General features: G+C 38.2%; 1 protein-coding gene across 3 annotated transcripts in view; it reads right to left on the bottom strand.

The window, feature by feature from the left end:
- PRMT3 (protein arginine methyltransferase 3) overlaps positions 1-21,344 on the bottom strand; it is a 59,815-nt gene that overhangs the window by 29,069 nt on the left and 9,402 nt on the right. For all 3 annotated transcript variants that reach the window (XM_054827642.1, XM_054827643.1, XM_054827644.1), the window contains exons 8-10: positions 19,160-19,225; positions 12,985-13,106; positions 8,508-8,607 (exon numbers count right to left, since the gene is read on the bottom strand). In XM_054827642.1, coding sequence (XP_054683617.1) covers positions 8,508-8,607; positions 12,985-13,106; positions 19,160-19,225 — 288 coding nt within the window. The remainder of the gene's footprint in view (positions 1-8,507; positions 8,608-12,984; positions 13,107-19,159; positions 19,226-21,344) is intronic.

Raw genomic sequence — 21,344 nt, 5'->3', positions numbered from 1 at the left:
TAATTTCCCAAACTGCAATTATCTAGCACCTAATAAATTAATTAACTATAGGCAATAAATATCCATCTACACCAACAATTAGCCAACAGAGTCCTACAACATCAAAAGAAATTAAATTCACCTCAAACCAAGTGAAAAGCTGTATTTTTTTTTTAGTAATAACTCTGAGGCACCATACAAAAAACCCCCAAGAAAATCCCTTCTGACTTAGAACTGCAAGTAACATTGAAATTATTGTCAGAGAAACATCAAATGGAACACATCATTGCTGCTTCACAGTTGTAACTTCATGGTGCCCTGTACCAGCCTGGGCAACGCTAAGACCGGTGGAAATAAATCATTTATCAAAGACATGGGTTCTCTGGATGTTCTACGTCATTTAGCAGCACCTGAACTTAAAATATTCTCAGGATAAAAACAGTTAGAACTAGATTTGTGTAGGTGGTTTTGGTGTTGGGATTCATTTTACAGCAGGTTAGTTATACTGCTTTAGCTGTTTTGAATAACTTGTTGTAAATTTAATCAAGTCAGGCACTTTCTGAAACAGAAAAAAAATTTCCTTAATTAAACATTTATGAGATAGAAACTTGCAATTTACTCAAAAGCAGTTGAAACTGGATGTTTTATATAAAATGCTAATTGTATGTGATACTGCTATATGTTTTTCTAAGAGATATATAGCCCCTGGTTTTCCAATTAATTTTCTGATTTTACACCCTTCCTGTCTTTCAAGCCTGAGTACGATCTTCTACTTGCTGAATACTGTAACACATTTCCTCCACATACACATTCTTACGACGTTAAATCAATTAAGACAAATCACGACAGCATACATTTTGGATTTTCACTTAGGGTCCTAATTCTCTTTTTACTTAAAAAGACAGCTTAGCCCCATGGCTTGATTTATACACTGATTGCCAGGAGGAAAGAACAAAAAAAAGACAACTGGAAGTCCAGACTTTAGACCTGCAGTCTTACACACTCAGTCAGCAGTAACCAAACAAAGCAAAGCTAAGAAGATGTTTTTCCTTCATCCTTCCTACACTTCCATATTTGTACAATAATAGGGATTATTATTTATTTATTTATTTATTTTTGAAGTCATGCAACCGAAGGTAGCATTGCATGGCAACTGCACTGCTAAGACCACCAAGTTTACTTCAAGTTTATGCCATCTTGGACGTTTATTTTGCTTAAGGCTCTTAGAACAAAAAATGCTGCAAGTTCAGAATTGCTTAGAAAAATCACCAGCCACACTGCAGCCTTCAAAACTAAAAACAAAACTAGAAAACCAGAAACTTGAAGCATGACACATTTGCATTCAACAAGAGCACAGTCTGAAGATAACAAAAGTTCCCTTTCCTCAACCGTTTTCTTCTGGAAGCAGGACAGCGCTCTACTACTAGACACTTTTCTTCCAAATGTCGCCTGTTCTTCCACTTTACTGCCTAACTTTTATGAAGTCCCTAGAATAAATCCCAGAATGGCTACTGCTTTGTGAGCAATATGATTTTTAGTAAGCTTTGCAAAACAGTTGAAAAGGCCAGGAGCTCCAATTGCATCAGGCAGAGATGATTTTACGCCTACAGCAAGCCAAAAGCACAGAATGGAACGAGGGTTTTCTTTTTCCATTCTTATTCTTGCAGTTTTAAAAATAGAATATGTTTGGTTCGTAAAAATTCTTTTCAGATGCTTTTAACTGAAAATAAGCTGCTTTCACGGTATTTTAAACATGACCTCTAGGATGTATCTTAAGACTAGGTCCCAGCAACAGTAAGTTACAAAGTGAGATTTTTACCATCAGCTCATCACTTATTTCTTCCTGCCTAAAATGCCCATCACCTACAACGTCTACCCATCAAGTGCAAGTACCGCCGCAAGAAGACACACCTTCTCACCAGAAATACAGTAAAATTCTCACCGTCCTTTCCCTGACCTTTCCACTCTGGCATTGCTGGTTCTCCCCCCTCTCTCCCAGTTCTATCTTGCCCCCCAATTCATTATAGCATTCCCGTAAGTTACATAAACCGTCAACGGTATTGAATCAAGTCATTTATTACTTATACCAAAGCCTTTTGCTCAGTGTGCTGTGCTCATCTGTAGTGTAATTTAGAATGTAATTTCACAGGCTGCTGCCTCACCTGTAGGGGTGCCATCTGGAAAGAGAATTATACCTGACGTCTTTTCCCCGTGATGCTGTGGGGCACTCTTACTTCCACCCCAATAACGTTCAGGGGTTTGTTTTTTCTTAAGCCTGTATTAGCGTCCTCAAAATTAATTACTGCAAAGAGATCTCTAGGATACAAATCTGTGAGCCGAATATTAATAATTCCATCTTGCTAGTGGCTAAACGAAGACATGTAAAAGGTGGCAGGTTCTCTGTCAAAGACAATCTTAAATATTATGCTGTGATATTATGTGTTTTCGACTAAAAACCTGCCCATTTCTTTCTCAAAACGAACATGCACTTCCTTATTTTTATGTTTTCAAAACTGAAATGAAACAGTTGTTCTCCAGCTAACAACAAAAACACATAGAAACAGAAACACACAGCACTATGGAGTTACTCCGTTCAAGCGTATGTCTGTCCTACATCACATCCATCCAAGAAGTCAGTATCAGAAACGCATGAGCCCCCCGACAAATCTGAATCCAGAGGAATGTGACAACGGCTACAATTGTTACATATCCCTTATATCTGTATTTTGTTTGTTACAGAATTATAAAAGGCTTACAAAACTTTGTAGCCTAGTATCCTGCATTGTTAAGTTTTCCTCTATTATTCAAATATACTACAGCACTCTAAAATTTATTTTCATTTTAATTCACAGCTGCATAAAAATATTTTACCAATAAATGAAAGCGTAAGTAGAGGAAGTTGTTTTGGCATTAGCACGTCAGTATTCATCATGATATTCTTCATGGAGAAAAAGAGATTAAGCTCTTTAAAGGCATCAAGATGCAAGAACAACACTGAAATTTAAAATATACCTGATTGTGTGGAGACTACTGAAGTAAAATGCTTTGCTTAAAACATAAGTTATTTCAGATTAATGATTTCTTCACGTACAATTCCCTCATCTGTTCCTATCAAATACTTTAGTGGAACTTGGTTTTGCCTTCATTTATTTTCTACTTATTGGTAAAAGCCATATATATTAAGAAATCTTTTCAAAAAGTGGTATTAGCATGTTTACAATAGCAAGAATTAGCAGAAATTTTTAGTACAGCAGAAAAAACATGTAAGAGTAGGATCGAGAAGAAATATTTACCTACTTGAATAAGCAATGCTTTTCCCTCCCTGCCTTGTACCAAAGATCCATTTTATTATTTTCTGTAACATAACTGAACCTGGTCTGGTACTCCGATTCCATAAGGGCCCAATATTGAATATTTAATGAGATGAAAGGCAGCTATCAAACCACCGGCCCAAAGACTGGACGTGGTTTTTAAAATCCCATCAGTATAAAAAAGTGCATTATTTTCTCAAACCGGAGTTTCTAACGACAAGGTTTCCATTGGATTACAGAGTAAAACAAGTTACAGAGGGTATGTAAAACAGCTGGACAATGGATTCTGATTTATAACATTAAATGTAATCTTGCATTAACAGATGCACAAAACTGTCACGGCCCGCTCAATTTTGTGAAAAATTACATTTTATTTGACAAAATCCCCCTGAAACCTGTGGCACATTTAAATGAGATACAGCAGCTACATGTAAACTCTTCTGCATGCTCTGCTGCAGCCACCGTTTCCCTCCCGTTAAGTCAGCCTTCATGCTGACCTCTCATGTATGATTTAATTTTAAAAAAAAGGAAATAATTCATTACTGACAGAGCAAGCCCACACATTTCAAAACCACAGCTTGACTTTGTTATTATGCACGCCCTGTTGTGTCCTTATACACATGTAAGGTGAGAATACCAAATGGGAAGATCTCAAGAGCGGAAAAGCGATACCCATTATTGGTTTTGGCCAAAAAAAAAAAATCTAAGTATTTTCATGCAAGGAAATACAGTTCCTTTATAAGAACCATTTAGCTGTAAAGAAATTAAAGCATTCAGCTACTTAGTACGCTCTTTACACAGCATTATTAAACACACAAAAAAGAAAAGCTCAATTCTTATGTAAAATTATAAGTTATGACTGCGTTATGGAAATAGAACACTTGTACTGATGCACCTCCAAATACTAACAGAAACAACAGAGAATATTAATGCTACAGAAAGGCTAGTAAGTGTTAAAAAAGCATCATCACTGGGAAAGGAGAAAGGAGAGAAAAGATGGTTTCCAGTGTTTCAGACATGCTCACTTCCTAGTCCTTTTCCCTGGATCCTGAACACCTCCCGTTCACAGCCCATCCTGATAGCACTGCAAAATTATCTAACACACACACGCACAAAACAAAAAAAGATATTAGCTACCTGAGCAATGATACGATTCAGAGACAAGAGCCTCTGGATTCTATCCATGGTTTATTTTGAGAGGCCATCTCTTTCCCAGCTTCTCCTCGTATAACATTCTATTGCATATTCAGTATCATAAAGCACCGCATAAAGCAGCGGTTTGTGAGAATGCACTGTACGTTCACACTGTATCCAGACAACCGTCTCAGACAATCGGCTCTCACAGTAAAAGCCCTTGCAAATAAGAAATGCAGATGTTTTTCAAGTGAAAAAAACTCTCAACCTCTAGCTTGATCGTCTTAGCTAGAGAAAGGAAGTAAAAGCATATCGAGAAAACAATCTGCACACAGATGCAGCTGGGTGAGAACATTCCAGAAAAACATTACATACATTTTGTTTCTTTCTGCATTCATCCCTTCAACAAGCAGCCTATGAAGTTTACAATTGCAGTACCAAAATCCATGTGTGCAGTAACACAGACACCTTTGGATGTTGATAGCAAATCTGATTACAGAAAAACATCATTGTTTCTTAAAATTCAGAATCTCTGGGGAGAATGCACAAATGTGATCCTGCCTCAGAGCAACTCTACAGTGTATACAACTCCTAAGTACTTTCCCACCACCCACACAAATAGCAGCAGCACAGTCAAGTCAAAATTCCAAACTTCCAATGAAATACGAACATTGGCAAGCCATTTCCAGGTCAAGTCACTAATTGACAAGGGCTGTCGCTCTTACACCAAGGTGCAAACAAATCACTGATGTGCATTCAGAAATTATTTGCCTCAGATTGCCACTAAGTAGTGTATACAAATACTCAATTACTTGTACCTTTGCTTAGAAACGTAATTCATGGAAGTCTACAGTTTGAGTAAGGTACAAGATTTACCTGTAGGTGCCCTATGGTGGAAGACGACAAGTAAAAAAAATAAAAACGTTAAGGTTGTACCTGTAGCCACTAACAATAATTCACAGTTTCACAAATTAAGGCTTTCAGAAGGTTCAAAGATCAGAGCTCCAGGCAACCAATCCTGGACACGGAAATCTCTACAAAAACAAGGCCAGCAGTGAGATCTGATATAAAATTCACCCATTTTTACACTCAAATAACCTTTGTCCAAGAACTGGAAGACATTCTCCTTATAGAATCCATTTGGTTAGCAGAATGGGCTATTACTTGGCCATTCTTGTGTTCTTAAGGCAACATGGTTTATTGGGTGAAGCGGTCTTCGGTCCACCCGCTCTCCTTTGTGCTCCTGGCTCAGAGCACACCTGAAGTCCTTGAGTCAGGCTGCATACTTCACCAATGTTTTGCTAAAAGGAATGCATAGCTGTCTTCAGAGTGAAAAAGTCTAAGTAAATGGATTTATCTAGGTTGTTAGTAGTCTAACAGACCCTCGATCTTCAGCAACCTACCTGTTGGACACCAACAGAACAGCTCATCACACCTTCCACTGTCTTTCTCAATGGTTTGCATACTAGTTTTAGTCGAACACAATCACACGGATGCCCTGCTTATGGTCTGATTTTAACAGCGTCCAACATGCATACTTCAGATGTCACACGCAATGCATTTAGTCTACGTTAAAAACGAGATCACTGCTAATTTCTTTCATAGGATTAAATAAAGCCACTGGAAAAGAGAGTTGCTCATCATTCAGCCTCTAGACCTGGAACATGACAAAAATGTAGCCAGATTAATTTAGAACTGAAAAAAATTATTTTGGAAGATGGTAAATACAGATTTGAAATATAATATGGCTATATATATATATACACACACACATACATATACACACTCACACATCCCTACCCACTGTGTAATATTTAAGACTTTCTCCCATTTATGCATATTATAAGGGAACAAATTTAAAGATGAAAGAGAAGCAGGAATAGCAAGCAGTCTGTGGAAGCCATAGGTCACTTAGACAATTAAGAGAATGATCACCAGAAGCCATTACATTGGAGATGCTCATAACGCAACCACCATACCTTTTACAATAGACTGTCCTACGTGCCATCTTTCTCAGAAAGCCTGTTCTAGAAACATTCCTGGGGGATGCAGTATTTTTCCTCTCTCCAGACTCCACTCTGTTGCTTCAGACTTGTTTTTAGTTTTCTGATACTCCATATGTAGCTCTAAAAACAGCTTATAGGGTACTCCTCTTAAGCACTGTTCTGTACCAAGCAAATCAAAGCTATGGCTCCACAAAAAGGTTTGATGTTTAAGAGTCTAAAAGTAGTTTGTTTGCTAAACAGCACAGCAACTTTTCCTATTTCTGTTACAAAGAAAAAAACACTGTTCCTATTAGAACTTTCCTGCTACTCCATAAAGATTCTCTAAATAAAGAGCTGAAAACTGATACTGAATTCCTGTTTGCTCTCACACTTTGCATTTGCAACGTCTTCAAGCACTTACATTCACATATTAACAAAAGATTTCACACTGGTCAGTATCATAAAGGAAAAGAAAAAGCAAATTCACATCAGAAAGCCAGACAAAGAGGAATCTTCATTTGCATCTAAGCAACATAATGTTCCTTTCTGGACAGTGTTGGAACAGCACGTACACTGTCTGGCTATCAATCTTACTTCCATGGCATTGTCTTCTTTATCTCTGTATTGCAGCAACCTATAAAAATGCTAACATTCCTAAATATTTAGAATACCTAATTAAATGAAATGCACATGGCTATGTAATTATGACATTAATAGGTAAATTAGCACACAAATGGCAAACATGGAACATTCAATACTTCATTTCTTACAAGAGCTGCTTTTTGAAATCCTTTACTTCACCTTAGAGGCACTGATTTACAACACGACTTAAGCTCTTAAGTGCCCAAGTCGTTTTTAAAACAAAATCTTGGGCTCCAGAATGAGAAATGTGATTTTGGGAACATTATTCTTGGTGCGCATATTAGGTAACTGAGCAGAAGTTGCCCTGAAAGGACTATAATCGCATTTCTAGTGAAGTCACTATACTGTCAGAAATCACTAACCATAACGCACTATTTTTAAACCACTAGTATAAGCCAATGACTTAAACCTTACTTGAAACTAATGACCTCAACACTAAATTAAGCTCGTGCCTCAAACAACAGTCATTATAGCAGTGGAGGAAAAACTTTTGCAGATTTTCAGCACACTGAAATATGCATTATAAAAAAATCCCACAGAAAAACCAAAGCAAACAATTTATTTCCACCTTTACCTGGAAACTAGTTAGATATATACGGATATATAGTGAACATGTGACCTCTCTCCCTTGTGAACAGCAGAACAGAGTCTGCAAAAAAAAAAAAAACCAACACAAAACCACAAAAACCCCAAAAACCTAACCAAAAAAAAAAAAAATCACACACCACCACAACAAAAACACAAACATCAGCCCAAAAACCCCTGACTTCGAATATAAGTTTTCCTTATTGATCTGAAATTTGAAGGACAAAAGAATTTTTCTTTAAGTCCAAACAATGGGAATGAGCAAGAAAAACCCCTGTATTTTCAGTGCTTTTTGAAGGTCTGCAATACGAGGAGACTGAAGAGCAGAAGTCCACAAAACAAGTCACAAGGGGTGTGCTTCCTACCACATTTTTGACAAGGAACAGACTTACTCAGTCACTATGAAGTTCAGCCTGGCGCTGGGTCTTGTCACACAGATTTCTTCATTAGGATCAATGGCAGGTAGCAAGCCCAATTGTGTAACAGTTAACTGTATTTCATGTGCTGGCTGATAACAGGCCAATGGCTAAAATCCAACGGATTGCAGGAAACGCCTCATTTACACACTGTACGTATACCGCATTACACTAACTACATAATAGAAACTTACGGCTGTACCCAAAGCAGCTCAACTGTAGAGAACCATGACTTGAAAGAGTGTGAACAAGAGGGATCAAGAATTGTATTCGAGTACCACATAATCAGGTCTGTCATCCCATCTCCCACATTGGCAAAGATACTGTTGCAAGCATGATAAATTTTTGGTTTAAAAAACCAGCATCGCTTAAAGAATAATTTTTCAAATTAAATAAAGCAACACATTTTTTCCTGAAAATAACTACGTCTTGAAAAGAATATTCATGCACCTTACCATCCATTCGGATATAATGACATCCACTCTTTCCAAAGGCAGATCTACTTCTTCAATTCTTCCTTTGACTAATGTAACGATATTTTCAAGTTTATTTAATCTGCAAGTCACAATGTAAACAAATTAGTTTGTATTTTCAACTTATGCTGTCAAGAGAGATACACTGATGTCTATGTTTTGCATTTCTTCCCCCGATAACATTTTAACTTATCAAAAAAGCACTAAAATGTAATATTCCTCTTCTCAGTTATACTTCAGAGGCAATGTTTCCAAGTACCCAAAAACTGCAGCAGATTAAGTGCCAGGCAAAGATGGCAAACAGTAGATCTGTACACCTCCAACGCGCTGTGCATACAAATGTCTAAGCTTCAGAAACCAGGAAAAATAGGGAAGAGGACAATTTAAAATGATGCTCCTCTTTACTTACAGTTGCTTGTTCCCAGTACTCCTCCTTTAACCCCTGCAGCGTAAGTCGATAGCGATTAGAGCCTACTCATCACACTAGGACAGCTATGGAAATTAACTTCCTCAACAAAACTAGCTGCAAAGTCACTGAGAACAAACATGCCCTCTCGATCAGGATTCCAGTTATTCCACAACAAAGTCACCCTCCCCACTGTGATTTTGGCCCAAATCATCTGCAATGTTTAGTAGCTGCAGCAATCAGGCCTTAACTTATACGCAAGTTAACGGTACAACCACCCTGTATGAGGAAGGTACGGTGATGCGACTACAGTTTTTGAAACAAAAACTGCATGACAGTGAAATTACTAAACAGGTAAATGCTTGACATTTACTATTTTTCCTCTTGGCAAACCATATTAGTCTTTCTTGCATGTACCGTTATGGCGATAGCTATTCTTATAGAGGGCAGAAAAGTATTCCCACCAAAGAAATTTATCATTCCACTGCAGTTCTTATCTCTGCCCCTTCCCTCCCTATCCTGATATCTTACTCTTACATTCTGTCTGGCTTTCAATGCAGACTAGTCATCACATTAAAAATTCAATCTAAAAGACAATGGGAGAAAGATCAGAATGAAGGGAGGGAAAGGAAAGGGTCAAAGGGCTACTTGAACATGTGGGCTGTTGGAAGGATCAATTAAATACTCTACACTCGACAGTCTTCTGTTAGAAGAGTAGCAGTTCTTCACTAATATCATATTTAATGCTGTACAGAGAAGTAAAACCAGAAGTTCAAAGTGAGAAATGAAATGCTAAAGAGCTACCACCCACAACAATATTTTAAGGACAAAAAGCAATCTAAGGATAACTTCCTAAATGACCACATACATGGACATGATTTAAAACAAAAAGAGAGGGAAAAGACTAATTCATTACGTGCTTGTTCTCAAGTGTAAGGTATAAAAAAAAATAATCCAAAACAATGTAGTTGACACATTGTAGGAAAAACTGCTGAGATGCTGTTTAGGAAGTATACTTCAACTTCCTATTCTAGCATAACAGTGATGAACAACAAAAATCAAGTCATTCACTGCACTAGAAATTTTATGGGCAGCTCTTCACAGTAAGAAAAAGAGAAGGCAAGCATTTCGTTCAAAACAACTTTACTGCATAACCTCAGAAAAGAATCATGCCACTCAGGTCACTTATTCCAGTTTACTTACATGCAGGGGTTGCACTGTTTCTAGTAATTAGCATGCCAGAAACGAACCCGAATTCTGGAAGGGACAGGAGCTCTTGAGCACATACTTGAATCACAGGCAGAAACACACTGCAGTAGTCATTTTTAAGCTACACAGAGTTGTTTAGTACTCCAATAAATATTTGTTACTCCATTACAAGTTTGTCAGCTTTATTCCTTTAGGAAAAGTAGGTTGAACAAGACAAATATAAATTGTTTTGATGCAAATTGAAAACTTTAATGTGGATTGAACCTTTTATAGCAGAAAGTATCTATAAATGTGTAGCCTTAGCGATGGTTCACTGTGTACTTCAAGTGGCAATTCATCACTCTCGAGAGAGAGTTTAAGACTTTTGATTTGTTGTTTTTCTTAAAGGCTTGCCCTTCTTCTCACCAAAGGTAATACGTGTTGGCTGATACTGATATCCTCCTCTAAGTATAAATAACATAAAGGACTTCTTGTGCACTTGTTGAACGACATGAACAATCCTAAGTTTGTCATCTAGTATATTAGAAATAAAACACCATTTCACATTTGTAACCACTCTGCAGACATCATGGACTCCCGGGAAAAGTTCTCTTTAGAGAACAAGTTCTTGTGCCCTAAAAGCATTTTGGTCAAAGTTGCACCTAATGCTTAACATGGTACTTTTCTTAAACAGGCATTTATTTAATAAAGAATTTTACAGCATCCAAGTGTGCAGTGTTGCATCTCCAATGTGTGAAGCGGTATCTAACCAAAAATGTCTGCGTAGACAACCTTATTTCTGTACAATTTAAGCTTGTATAAAAACCGTCAATCCCAAATTCCTCAGTACCTACCTTGACTTTCTTTTCCACAGTTGGTCTTACAAAAACAACCAAAAAAAAACCCCAACACACCTCAGCTATCAACAATACACATTTTCACCTACATTTCTCCTACCTCACGCTAGGAAATACTTCAAGTTTTCAGATGCCATTGCTTCATTTTTACATATACTCACGGTCTCCCATAATATCTTCTATAGGTAAATTAGTGAAACGTGGAGCGGATAAATCAACCACTAGATGAGCGGAAAGCTGTGTAGATCATGAGGTTCAAGAGGCGAAAGGAGAAGTACAAAGTCTAACTGATAGCTGGGAATCAGAGGTGTCCCTCAGGGTTCAGTGCTAGTTCTGATACTAATTAACACCTTTATTAGTGACCTAATGGGACAGAATGCACGCTCAGCAAGTCTGTGGGTGAGGACCCGCGTGGGAGAGCAGTTGATATGCGAAAGGGTAGGGCTGCTATTCAGAGCGATCTCAGACTGTAGGAATGGGCTGACGGGAACCTCAGAGATCCAGCAAAGGCAAAGAAGACAACCTGCACCTTGGCTGGAATAACCCCATGAAACAGTACAGACTGGTTCCTGAGGGTCAGAAATCAGCTCTGCTTGCTGTTCCCACCCTGCCCCGATGAGGGACGGGGTGAACAAGCTGAACCTAAGTCAGCCGTATGCCCTTGTAGCAGCAGAACAAGGAAAGCGATCTTACCCCTCAATCTGACACTTCCAAAACCGCACCTGGAGTACGGTGAGCAGGTGTGGGCTCCCCAGTACAAGACAGACATTGCCATACCAGAGCAAGTCCAGTGAAGGGGCCACCAGGATGATGGGAGAAGCTGAGAGAACTGGGTTTGGTCAGTTAAGGGATGGGTTTCTGATGTCTGCCTCTGCCTAGCGGAAGGGTGAAGAGAAGAGCGAGCCAAGCTCTTCTCTTGTATCACAGGGACTGGATGACAGGCAACAGACACAAACTGAAACAATGGATTGGGGGTTGTTTGGGTTTTGGTTGTGGGGGTTTTTTTGTTTACCTTCCCTTCCTGTCCCCCCAAACTATAGACAATATTACAGTGCAATGGTAATCACTTTCCAACTAGCATGAAAACCAGAGGTCAGTAAGTTTCTAAAGGAACAAACCAAAGGGTAATAGACATCTATTAGTCTCACCGAGTCCCTTAAATATACCAATATACAGAGAACCTTACCAGAGAAAGGTTTTCCACAAGTTAAAACTAAAATACCATATAATTATAAAAACGAGCTACATTATGTCTCCTTTTTATGTGCTAAAATTGGTAAAAATTAACTGATGCACAACAAGCTTTTGTTTAAAAACCAGCATAGTTCCAACATGATCTTATATATACATTTAGATGAATCAAGTAAAAGTTGTTTAATTTTCAACACAGAAAAATAAATTTTCTATAAAAAGTCTATATTTCCATAGCTATAATTTCTATACTTCTATAAAATACTTTCTATAAAGTTAATTTTCTATAACATAGAAAATTAAATTATAGAAATTATATCATTATTTAAAATTCCTATATAGAAATAGAAAATTAAAAAACTACACACACATTTAAACAACTTTTACGGGGTTTATCTAAATCAGAACTGTTTCTTTAACTCACAGTACTGCAGCCAGGAAATGTTTCTCGCATCCTCTTGCAACGTGTCTCAACCCTAATGTATGCTGTCTAAAGACGTACAATTTTATCACTACAACATTTAAAGCGTAAGAATGGAAAATGGACTGGCAGCAGTCAGGTGGAGACTCTGTCTGCAGCAAGGCAGCACTGGCCATATGCTAATATTAGGAGGAAGGTCTGGGAAACATCCTGCCTTAACTACACCCTGTTTTAATTACCCCTACACCAGAGGAGCAAACAACTTTACTGCGCATCAGAATCTGTGTTAATTCTTAGGCCAAATAAAACACACTGAGTGATAGGTGATCATTAACTAGTAAGAGCATTTTAATAACTTTTTACAGCAATATTTACCATACTTGGAACTCTTCCTACCTAATGATGTCCATGGCCTGATAGACAATTTCAGACTGGTCAACTCCAATCACTCTCTTTGCGCCTGCTTTGGCGGCGAACATGGAGAGTATTCCAGTTCCACAGCCAACATCCAAAACCACCTGAAATGAATAAAGGGAGGTAAAAATAAACATCTTATTTCCCTTGCTATGATTTTTCTCCACATCTTTCTACATCAGTGAGATACCATATTCTAACAGAAGGAACAAATGGTAGCATCAAGTCTTACTATTACATTCAGAGATACCCAAGTCAAACTGCAATTCTAACTCCAGATCTTCTACTACCTTCTACAGGCAACGAAGGACACTAGCTCCAGCCGCAGATGAACTCAGTCACAGGGGAAACAATCACAAGCCATTATTTGGGCAACAACTAAAAGTTACATGAATAGAAGAAACAGGAAATTACAGCTTGAGCAATATTAATCAGTGAATCACTAACAATTGGATTTAGCACTGAAAAAACATACTCTAACTGCAGTTTCTCATCAGGAGTTTATTGATAAACTTAAATAAAAATTCCTTTAATAAATTTCCTTAAATAAAGAATCCTCTGCTAGAAATGGCCACAGTGCCTCAAAACAGCTATGGCTCAAGATGACTGAATTTCAAAATGGTAACTTGGCACAGCTTTAACACTTGGAAATATTTTCTGTTTAGCACTATTTATAATCAAAATAGGACCAAAAAAATCCAGGAAGATGGGATCCCTAAGTTTTCATGGAAGTAGAATAAACATCATCACTACACTTGGAAAAAAGTACACTCAACATAGTAACGAGACTTATGCAAATGCTTGCTTTTGACATCTCATGTATTAGCTACTGTAGGAAGATTGAAAAGTTTAAAAATGCAAAGCAACTCAGAAAATAGTACTAAATATACTATTTAGTACAGTGCAGCCAGCAGCACTGAACTTCATAAAGCAGAGATTTTCCCAAGCAGCCTTGTTCAGGCCTCAGTATCATCACAATAATAGAAAAATAAATTTTTCTTCTAACAGATGGAAACTTCTCAACAGCTTAAACACTTTTAATCTTGAATGTTTTAAGGCAGAATTTTAAGCTATGAGTTTCACATTTGCTGTTTTCACAAAAAAAAAAAAAAAAAAAAAGAGTATTTGAGGTTTGAAGGGACCTCTGGAGATCACTTAGTCCACCTCCCTGCTCAAAGCAGAGTCAACTAAAGCAGACTGCTCAGGACCACATTCAGACGGCTTCTGAGTATCTCCAAGGATGGAGACTCGACAACCTCTCTGGACAACCTGTGTTGGTGTTCAGTTGCCCTCACAGTAAAAAAAGTGTTTCCTGATGTTTAAAGGCGATTGCCTGGAGCTCAATCTGTGCTCATTGCTTCTTGTCCTGTCCCTAAGTAGCACCGAGAAGAGTCTGGCTCCACGTCCTTTACTCCCACCACCAGCCATTTATAGACACTGATCAGATCCCTCCTGAACCTTCTCTTCTCCAGACAAAACCACCCCAACTCCTTCAGCTTCTCCCTATATCACAGATGCTCCAGTCCCTTCATCACCTTTGCCGTCTTTCACTGAACTCACTCCAGGACACTCGTCTCACTCTTGCACTGGGGAACCCAGGACTCGCCACAGCACTCCAGAAATCATCTCCCTGGGGTACAAGAGAAGGTTCACCTCTCCCGACCTGCTGGTGACAAGTCATCTTACTAATGCAGCCCAGAAGGCTGGTTAGCTGCCTTTGCCACAAGAGTGTGGGTTGCTGGCTCATGGTCAACTTGGTGTTGACCAGGACCCCCAAATTCTTCTCTGCAACGGTGCTTTCCAGCCAGTAGACCCCCAGTCTCCGTGGATGCGTGGGGTTATTCTTGCCTCCCCTCTGCAGGATTTCGCATTGCCCTTTGATTGCCCCGAGCCCTGTGCGCAGGACCTTTGTGCGCCCATTTCTCCAGCCTATGGAAGTTCTTCTGAATGGCAGCACAGCCATGTGGTGTATCGAGCACTCCTCCCAGTTTTGCATCATCGGCAAATTTGCTGAGGGTACATTCTGTTGCACTGGCCAGATCGTCAGCAGTCTTATTGTTAGATTTCTACCTAATGTACTTAAGCTTTACTAATGGTGTTTAAAAATTCTAAGCACTAAACCCAAAAACATTCTGAAATCTGAAAAATCACGAAGTTTCCTAAACACTATGTACAGTCACTCGTATCACACATAGCACTTAAGCATTAACAAGAGTCAGAACTGTAAAGACAGACTTCTGTTTCCATACAAGAGACCTAAACAAAAGAGTAAGGACAACTTAAACAATTCTAAGACAACAGGAACATTGAGTCAGAATTAGTAGTCATAAAAATAATTTATTAGAAAGGAAAATTAACTTGTTTCACTGTCTCTCCTTAGCACAGCATCCAATGTTCTAAAAGCTGTCCTCACCATTTTTATGACTTTTTTTTTTCCAAAGGCGGCATCGAATCAATCCCACACTTGAGAATTTTAACCGCATTTTAAAAAATATTTCAAGGCAATAATGCACCTACTGACAAACATTCTAGCTTATGAGCTGTTGAGCATTCTTGCTTTGGCACAACAAAAACTTGCATGTGCACTTTTAAATTTCACCTGACTATCAAAGTAAATACTTCAAAGTTCTGCACATTAGGTCTGCTTGCCTTCGCTTGCATACATTTTTTTACATTCTGATGATGGATACAGAACAATGATTCTGAAGCCAGCAGGAATAAAAATAGGTGTCTATTCTTAGCAGCACAGTGTAAGTCAGCTTCTGCTCTGATGTACTGGGAAGCAATGACTGAAGAGTTGACTGTCACCTGTCTTGATAGAGCAACTTACAATCTGGAATCAGACTAAAAATTATTAGCGTGATGAATTTTTTACATCATCTTGTGTAGAGGCTGGCCACAGAAGTTGTGGACAGAGTTACTTGTTCCACTCGGAACTCTTTCCAGCTACGTTCCAATTCTGCAACTCATTCACAAGTTCAATATGAGTATGCAATGGCTACAGGAATCCCCAGGCTGAAGTCTTCTGGAGGCAGGAATAGAAAGTAAAAATCAATGTTCTTGCAGCTGCTGAAACCTCATGCCCCCCTAACATCATCTAGTCTAACACTTCACCCGTGGTAGTTAACAAAATTGCTGAGCCATGAAAGCTGGAGGTCAGAGCCAAAAATAAACCTCTGTGAAAGAACTATTTTGATGTATAGTTGCATGAAAGAGAGCAATCACCACAAATTGGAAAAAAATCAGAACAGACACCGCTTTGGACAGCTGCCCTGGTCACTTAAAAACCCAGATGGAACTCATCTAGCCTTAGGCAGGGGAGAGGGGTGGAGAAAAAGGCACAGGAGAGAAAATATACAAGCTGGAACACATCTGAGGAATGGAAAGACAAGCAGAATGATCACCAATTAGTCTAAGGACAAGGGTCTACAGCTAACACATTCTTGCAGTGATCACATATGGCCTCTCACCAGAGATCTGGAGCAGCTGGACTAGCGATTTGCCTATACCATAATATACCGCAGCATCGCATCCTTCTCTGTAGTCTTATCAAAAACTGATATTCTACTTTCAGTAAGAGAAAAAAATTATTTCAAATTCAGAAAAACAGGAGGTCGGGTAATTTGGCCAATTAAATTAATTCCATTGATGAATTTTTAGCAGGAACAATGTTTAAAACCTCAATTTTTTCCCCGTCAATATAGCACTGACGCCTGCCTCAGACTTCTACAACAAAAACTAAGCATGGCCATAGTGCTTTTCTAACCAATCATTTTTCCACCAAAAAATACTCTTGCTGTAAAATGGATTACATTTCCATTTACTGAGTAAGGCCGCCTTAACTACTCCTGCTAGGTAATCTAAATTGTCCTATTTTCATCTCAAGTACATCTGACAGGTTGAAAATAAAGCCAACAAGCAAGACTCACTCAGGTTTTAATAATTTCTTTAGAAAGCTGAGAGAGAACAAATTGGCTGGTTCTGAATAAAGTATCCCTAATAAAGAAAACCTAGGTAATTCTGTTATCATGTTACCGTACAATCACACCTCTTCGGGATACCGCAGATTTGCATCAAAAGCTAGGACGATCAATTAAGCTCTTTCAACAAGCTCCTCCCAACCCACCTCACAGATCTCCTTTCAGAAACGACAAAAAGCATCACCATGTATTTTCTAAGGAGAAATACCATATGGGAGTTCTAGGAAATACAGTATCAGACTTCTACTCACTTATTTTTTAAATTGTAATCAAACTTTAAGGAAAAACAGCCTACTTCCTCAAGTCGGAAGTTTCACTCATGAACACTGTTCTGAGAGCATCATATGACACATGACTTAAGCAAACCATCTTAACAGTTCCTTCAGCAGGGGTCTGCAACAGATGTCACTTCAAAGCTAGATCTCTGTAAAAAATCCCATATATTCTCCGTAACAGCATACCAAGTGAAAGCTACATCAACATTTAGTCAGACACAGAAGTTAAGTGGGACAGTGGTCACCTGGACAGAAGCTGTTGGGAACTCAAAGCAACTGAGAATCTTCCCATCAACTTCAACACACTATGACAGGTTTGGATACACTATGAATTTGAGGCAAGAGGTATCTCGATCAAAAAACCTGCCGTAAAAACACTGAGTTCAGAAACCAGTTTGTAGATGTTGCGATAACAGACAAGCTTTTCTTTAGAAGTTGAACGCTTTCACGTGAAGTAAAAACACGTTTTCTAGCCTATTCTTGAGAAAGTGCATCTACAGCCAGGGTTGAAGCAACCATGTCTGTAACAGTTCATCCACATTTTGTTTCGAATGTTACCAATGTGTCCCTACAGCAGAAAAGAAATACAACCAAGTCTGAAAAATTACTGTTCCCCTAGGACATACATTCCATGTAACTTAAGATCAGTCTTACTCCGTGAAAGCCTGTGGTTATCAATTTTAGGGGCATCTGTGAAACTAAATTTCTCCCAGAAAAGTTTTGTTCTTTCCTTTATTGATCTTTCTGCTTTGTTGGATGAACCGCCCGGCTACGCAGTCACCCACCCACATTTTTTAAGTAGCTGGCAGCGTTCTACAACACTTTTGCTTGTTCCCTCATTATAACTGAAGAGCTTAGAAATGTGTTGTAGAAACAAGCTCGTGATGTGGATTGGAGCAAAAAGGAAGAAAACTCTTTTCCTAATAGTTTTCTGCTGTAGTTGCCAAAAGAAAACCGAGGAAAGACATACAAAGAGTATGCACTATCTACCTTGAAATACCTCCCGCCTAGGACGAAACCTTATCTAGCACAATTTCCAAGTGAGGAACTATCAGATGGGTGCACTTTTATTACTTCCACAACTATTCTGAAGCCTTGTATTATCACTTATTAACAGTGTCTCAATCAAAACCAAAATAAAAATCAACAGTGATTGCCTTCCATAAACCTAGATATCCTAGTTTCACATTAAGAAATATCCACACACAGCTGAAGAATGGTAAGCACTAAGTAGAGGAAAGCTAATCCAGAACAGAAGGCTGCACAGCATAACTCGGAACACAACAAACTCGTCAGAAATAACCAGCAGAAATAGAGAAGAGGAAGATCATGACTGTGCAGGGGTCATAACCACACTAAGATCATAAACAAACGTCAGTGCAATCTCTCCTCGCTACAAGTGAAATACTAGCACCTGGTTCTAAGTCCCTTAATAATAACAACCTAGTCTGGAGAGATTAACCAACTCTAATTCAATAAATCAGTTGTGTATGAATTCTTCCCCAGTTCTAATTACACAGTGCTTCTAGGATGTTTTTACTGTACCAGGCACAAATTGAAATTCACTTGAATTCCGGGAAAGAGGCCCTCTTAAGATAGATTCTACTTAATATACTGGACAAGAAAGGCTCAACTTAACCCCGCCAACATAATTAATGAACATCCCGACATGGCACACAGAACAATGACAATAGCGATCAGCACTTCTGTTATCAGCACTTTGCACCCTCCAGCAGCTGAATAGCACTCTACCACCTAATAAAGCCACAGTACATTAAATCAAATCTTGTCAGTGTGATATTGCATTCCCAAAGCTACAAAGTAGCCAACCTGAAGGATTTCTACCACTTGAGAAAAAATAAAGCGCAGAAATTATTCTATCTTCTGAGCTATTTTACCTACCTTGTCCCTGAAGATATGTAAGTTTTGATAGATGAAGTCACGATAGCTTTCTGTACGCACTTTATCCTAGGGTTTAAAGAATAAAAACAATGTTCACTTTTTCTACTTACATACAGTATATCGTTCAAAAAACCTGGGAAACTTGCTTTTTAACTTGGCCTAAAGCTGTTTTGTGGCTACTGTACTTAAAAAGGGCTCTGCAATCATGACACTTCCCATATGACATTCTTTCCGAATTTATTGTCTTTGCCAGTGAAGCCAGCTGAGCCTCTGGAGGAAAAATAAGAAATCAGCTTACACTTTTCTGACCTGCTGCATTTGATTTTGCATGTTTCAAAGTTCTTAATACCTCTTCGCCACTTTCCAGGAACAGCAGTGACAGAGTGGCAATACCGCATCAACTTTACGCAACAACCTTCTATACAATAGTAAAAATTTGAGTCATGAGCTCATAAAATGTTTTGTACCACTTTATTCTCTGACACTCCTATGACACACAGAGATTCCTTCAAAAAAAAAGTAAAAAAGTTATGAATCAGATTAACCTTTTCTCTCTCTGAACAAAGTGCAAATTTGCAAACCTGAGAACAAATTAGTAATTGAAGTTGTACAGCCCATTCTATGGAAGCCCAATATAATAAACAAACTTAACTGTAATACAACATGACCTGAGAAGCTGGAATGTTTACCAACACGTAACTAAACATTTATAGTATCTTAGTATATGACAGCTAGCAGTACAGCTCAATCTGCCAGCAAAGTAATATGTTAAAACACTGATTCACTTAATATGCATCAGGAAGTAAACAAATTGACAGCCAAGTATAGGTTTTGGAATTGCTGTGCACTTCAAGCGTTAGAGCAAAGTAAAGAAAAATTTTAAGCAATTTTTATCTAGTAAAGACAAGCCTATAAATAATATCGAAGTATAAAATCCAACTGCTTATATTTAAGTTAACATTTTTCTACTATGGCAGGTAAGAATTTTTAGAAACAATATGGAAACTAAAGAAATTTTCTCTAGTGAGAAAGAACAAAGTCTATTTTATTAGAAAAGCAAGATCAGAAACAGAGACTGAAAACAAAGGATGTGTTCATAAAAATTCTGGAGACAAAACAAATTATTCTGAGGCTTGAAAATCCTAAAATCCAGTTTTAAGTTTAGGAGGATTATCACAGACACACAGAGCCCAAAGAAACAATTAGGGATTATTTTAAAAAATTGTACTTTAAAATTTTACATAATTAACATGAATAAAAATCAGGATCCTTTAAAATTATATTGGTTTACTATGACGTTATATTCAGAGCAACTATTTTTAGTACTTCACCCCTGCTGCAGTATAATTGGATTTGCTGAAACAACTAAAAAAGTTAAAAAAAAAAAAAAAAGGGAAAATCGGAAGGTTCAGTGTCAGTCAAGCAAGCAGTCAGCTGGAAAGCTTCCAGCCTTACAGCCTGCCCACTCACATTGCCTCAGCACTGCCCCAACTTAATCACTACAATTCTAGCTGCCGTCTCTACTATACACACTGCTGCTCGAATAAGCCACGGTCACTCACTTCAGGTCTCTCTAGTCATCAATTCCATTCTCTCACTCACCATTTCAATCTAATGCTTTTTTTGTTTTGGTTTTAGATAAAACGGTAAGGAAATTTATTAAGATGATAGTCGAGAAATTCTTGAGCAAAAAACACAGAACAAGGGAAACACTAGCCATTTGGCCAGTGTAAAGTAGCAATACTCTTCCCCCATCTCTGAAGTATTTGCAGGAAAAAAAAACCCCAACAAATTCATACTTCATCCTACCACTACCAGGTGTGGGAATAAAAGGTTTCAAAACTGAACAGTGTCAGAAACAGACTTAAAATTCAGACAGCAAGTGTCCTTTCTTCAAAGTTTCAGTGTAGCAAACCACTGTATTTATCTAATGTAGAAAAAAAAAATAATCGAAGTGAACGCCTAGCATATAGGACAAAAATCAATGCACACATGAGAAAAACCAATTGTTTTCCTATGATTACGAAAGTCAAAAGTCGTCTTAAAAGCATTCTGACAAACATCCTTTGAAACCAATAAAATACGGCACTGTGCCAATCTCCTTGTGCAGAGATGCAGAAATATTATAAAGTTTATTAGCAAACAGAAAGGCTTCCTCATCCTATAGCCTATAATACCTCAAACA

This window comes from Grus americana, chromosome 5, assembly GCF_028858705.1.
Source record: "Grus americana isolate bGruAme1 chromosome 5, bGruAme1.mat, whole genome shotgun sequence".
Taxonomy (NCBI): domain Eukaryota; kingdom Metazoa; phylum Chordata; class Aves; order Gruiformes; family Gruidae; genus Grus; species Grus americana.
The sequence above is the reverse complement of the archived record's forward strand: the minus strand, read 5'-3'. Positions and strand labels throughout refer to the sequence as shown.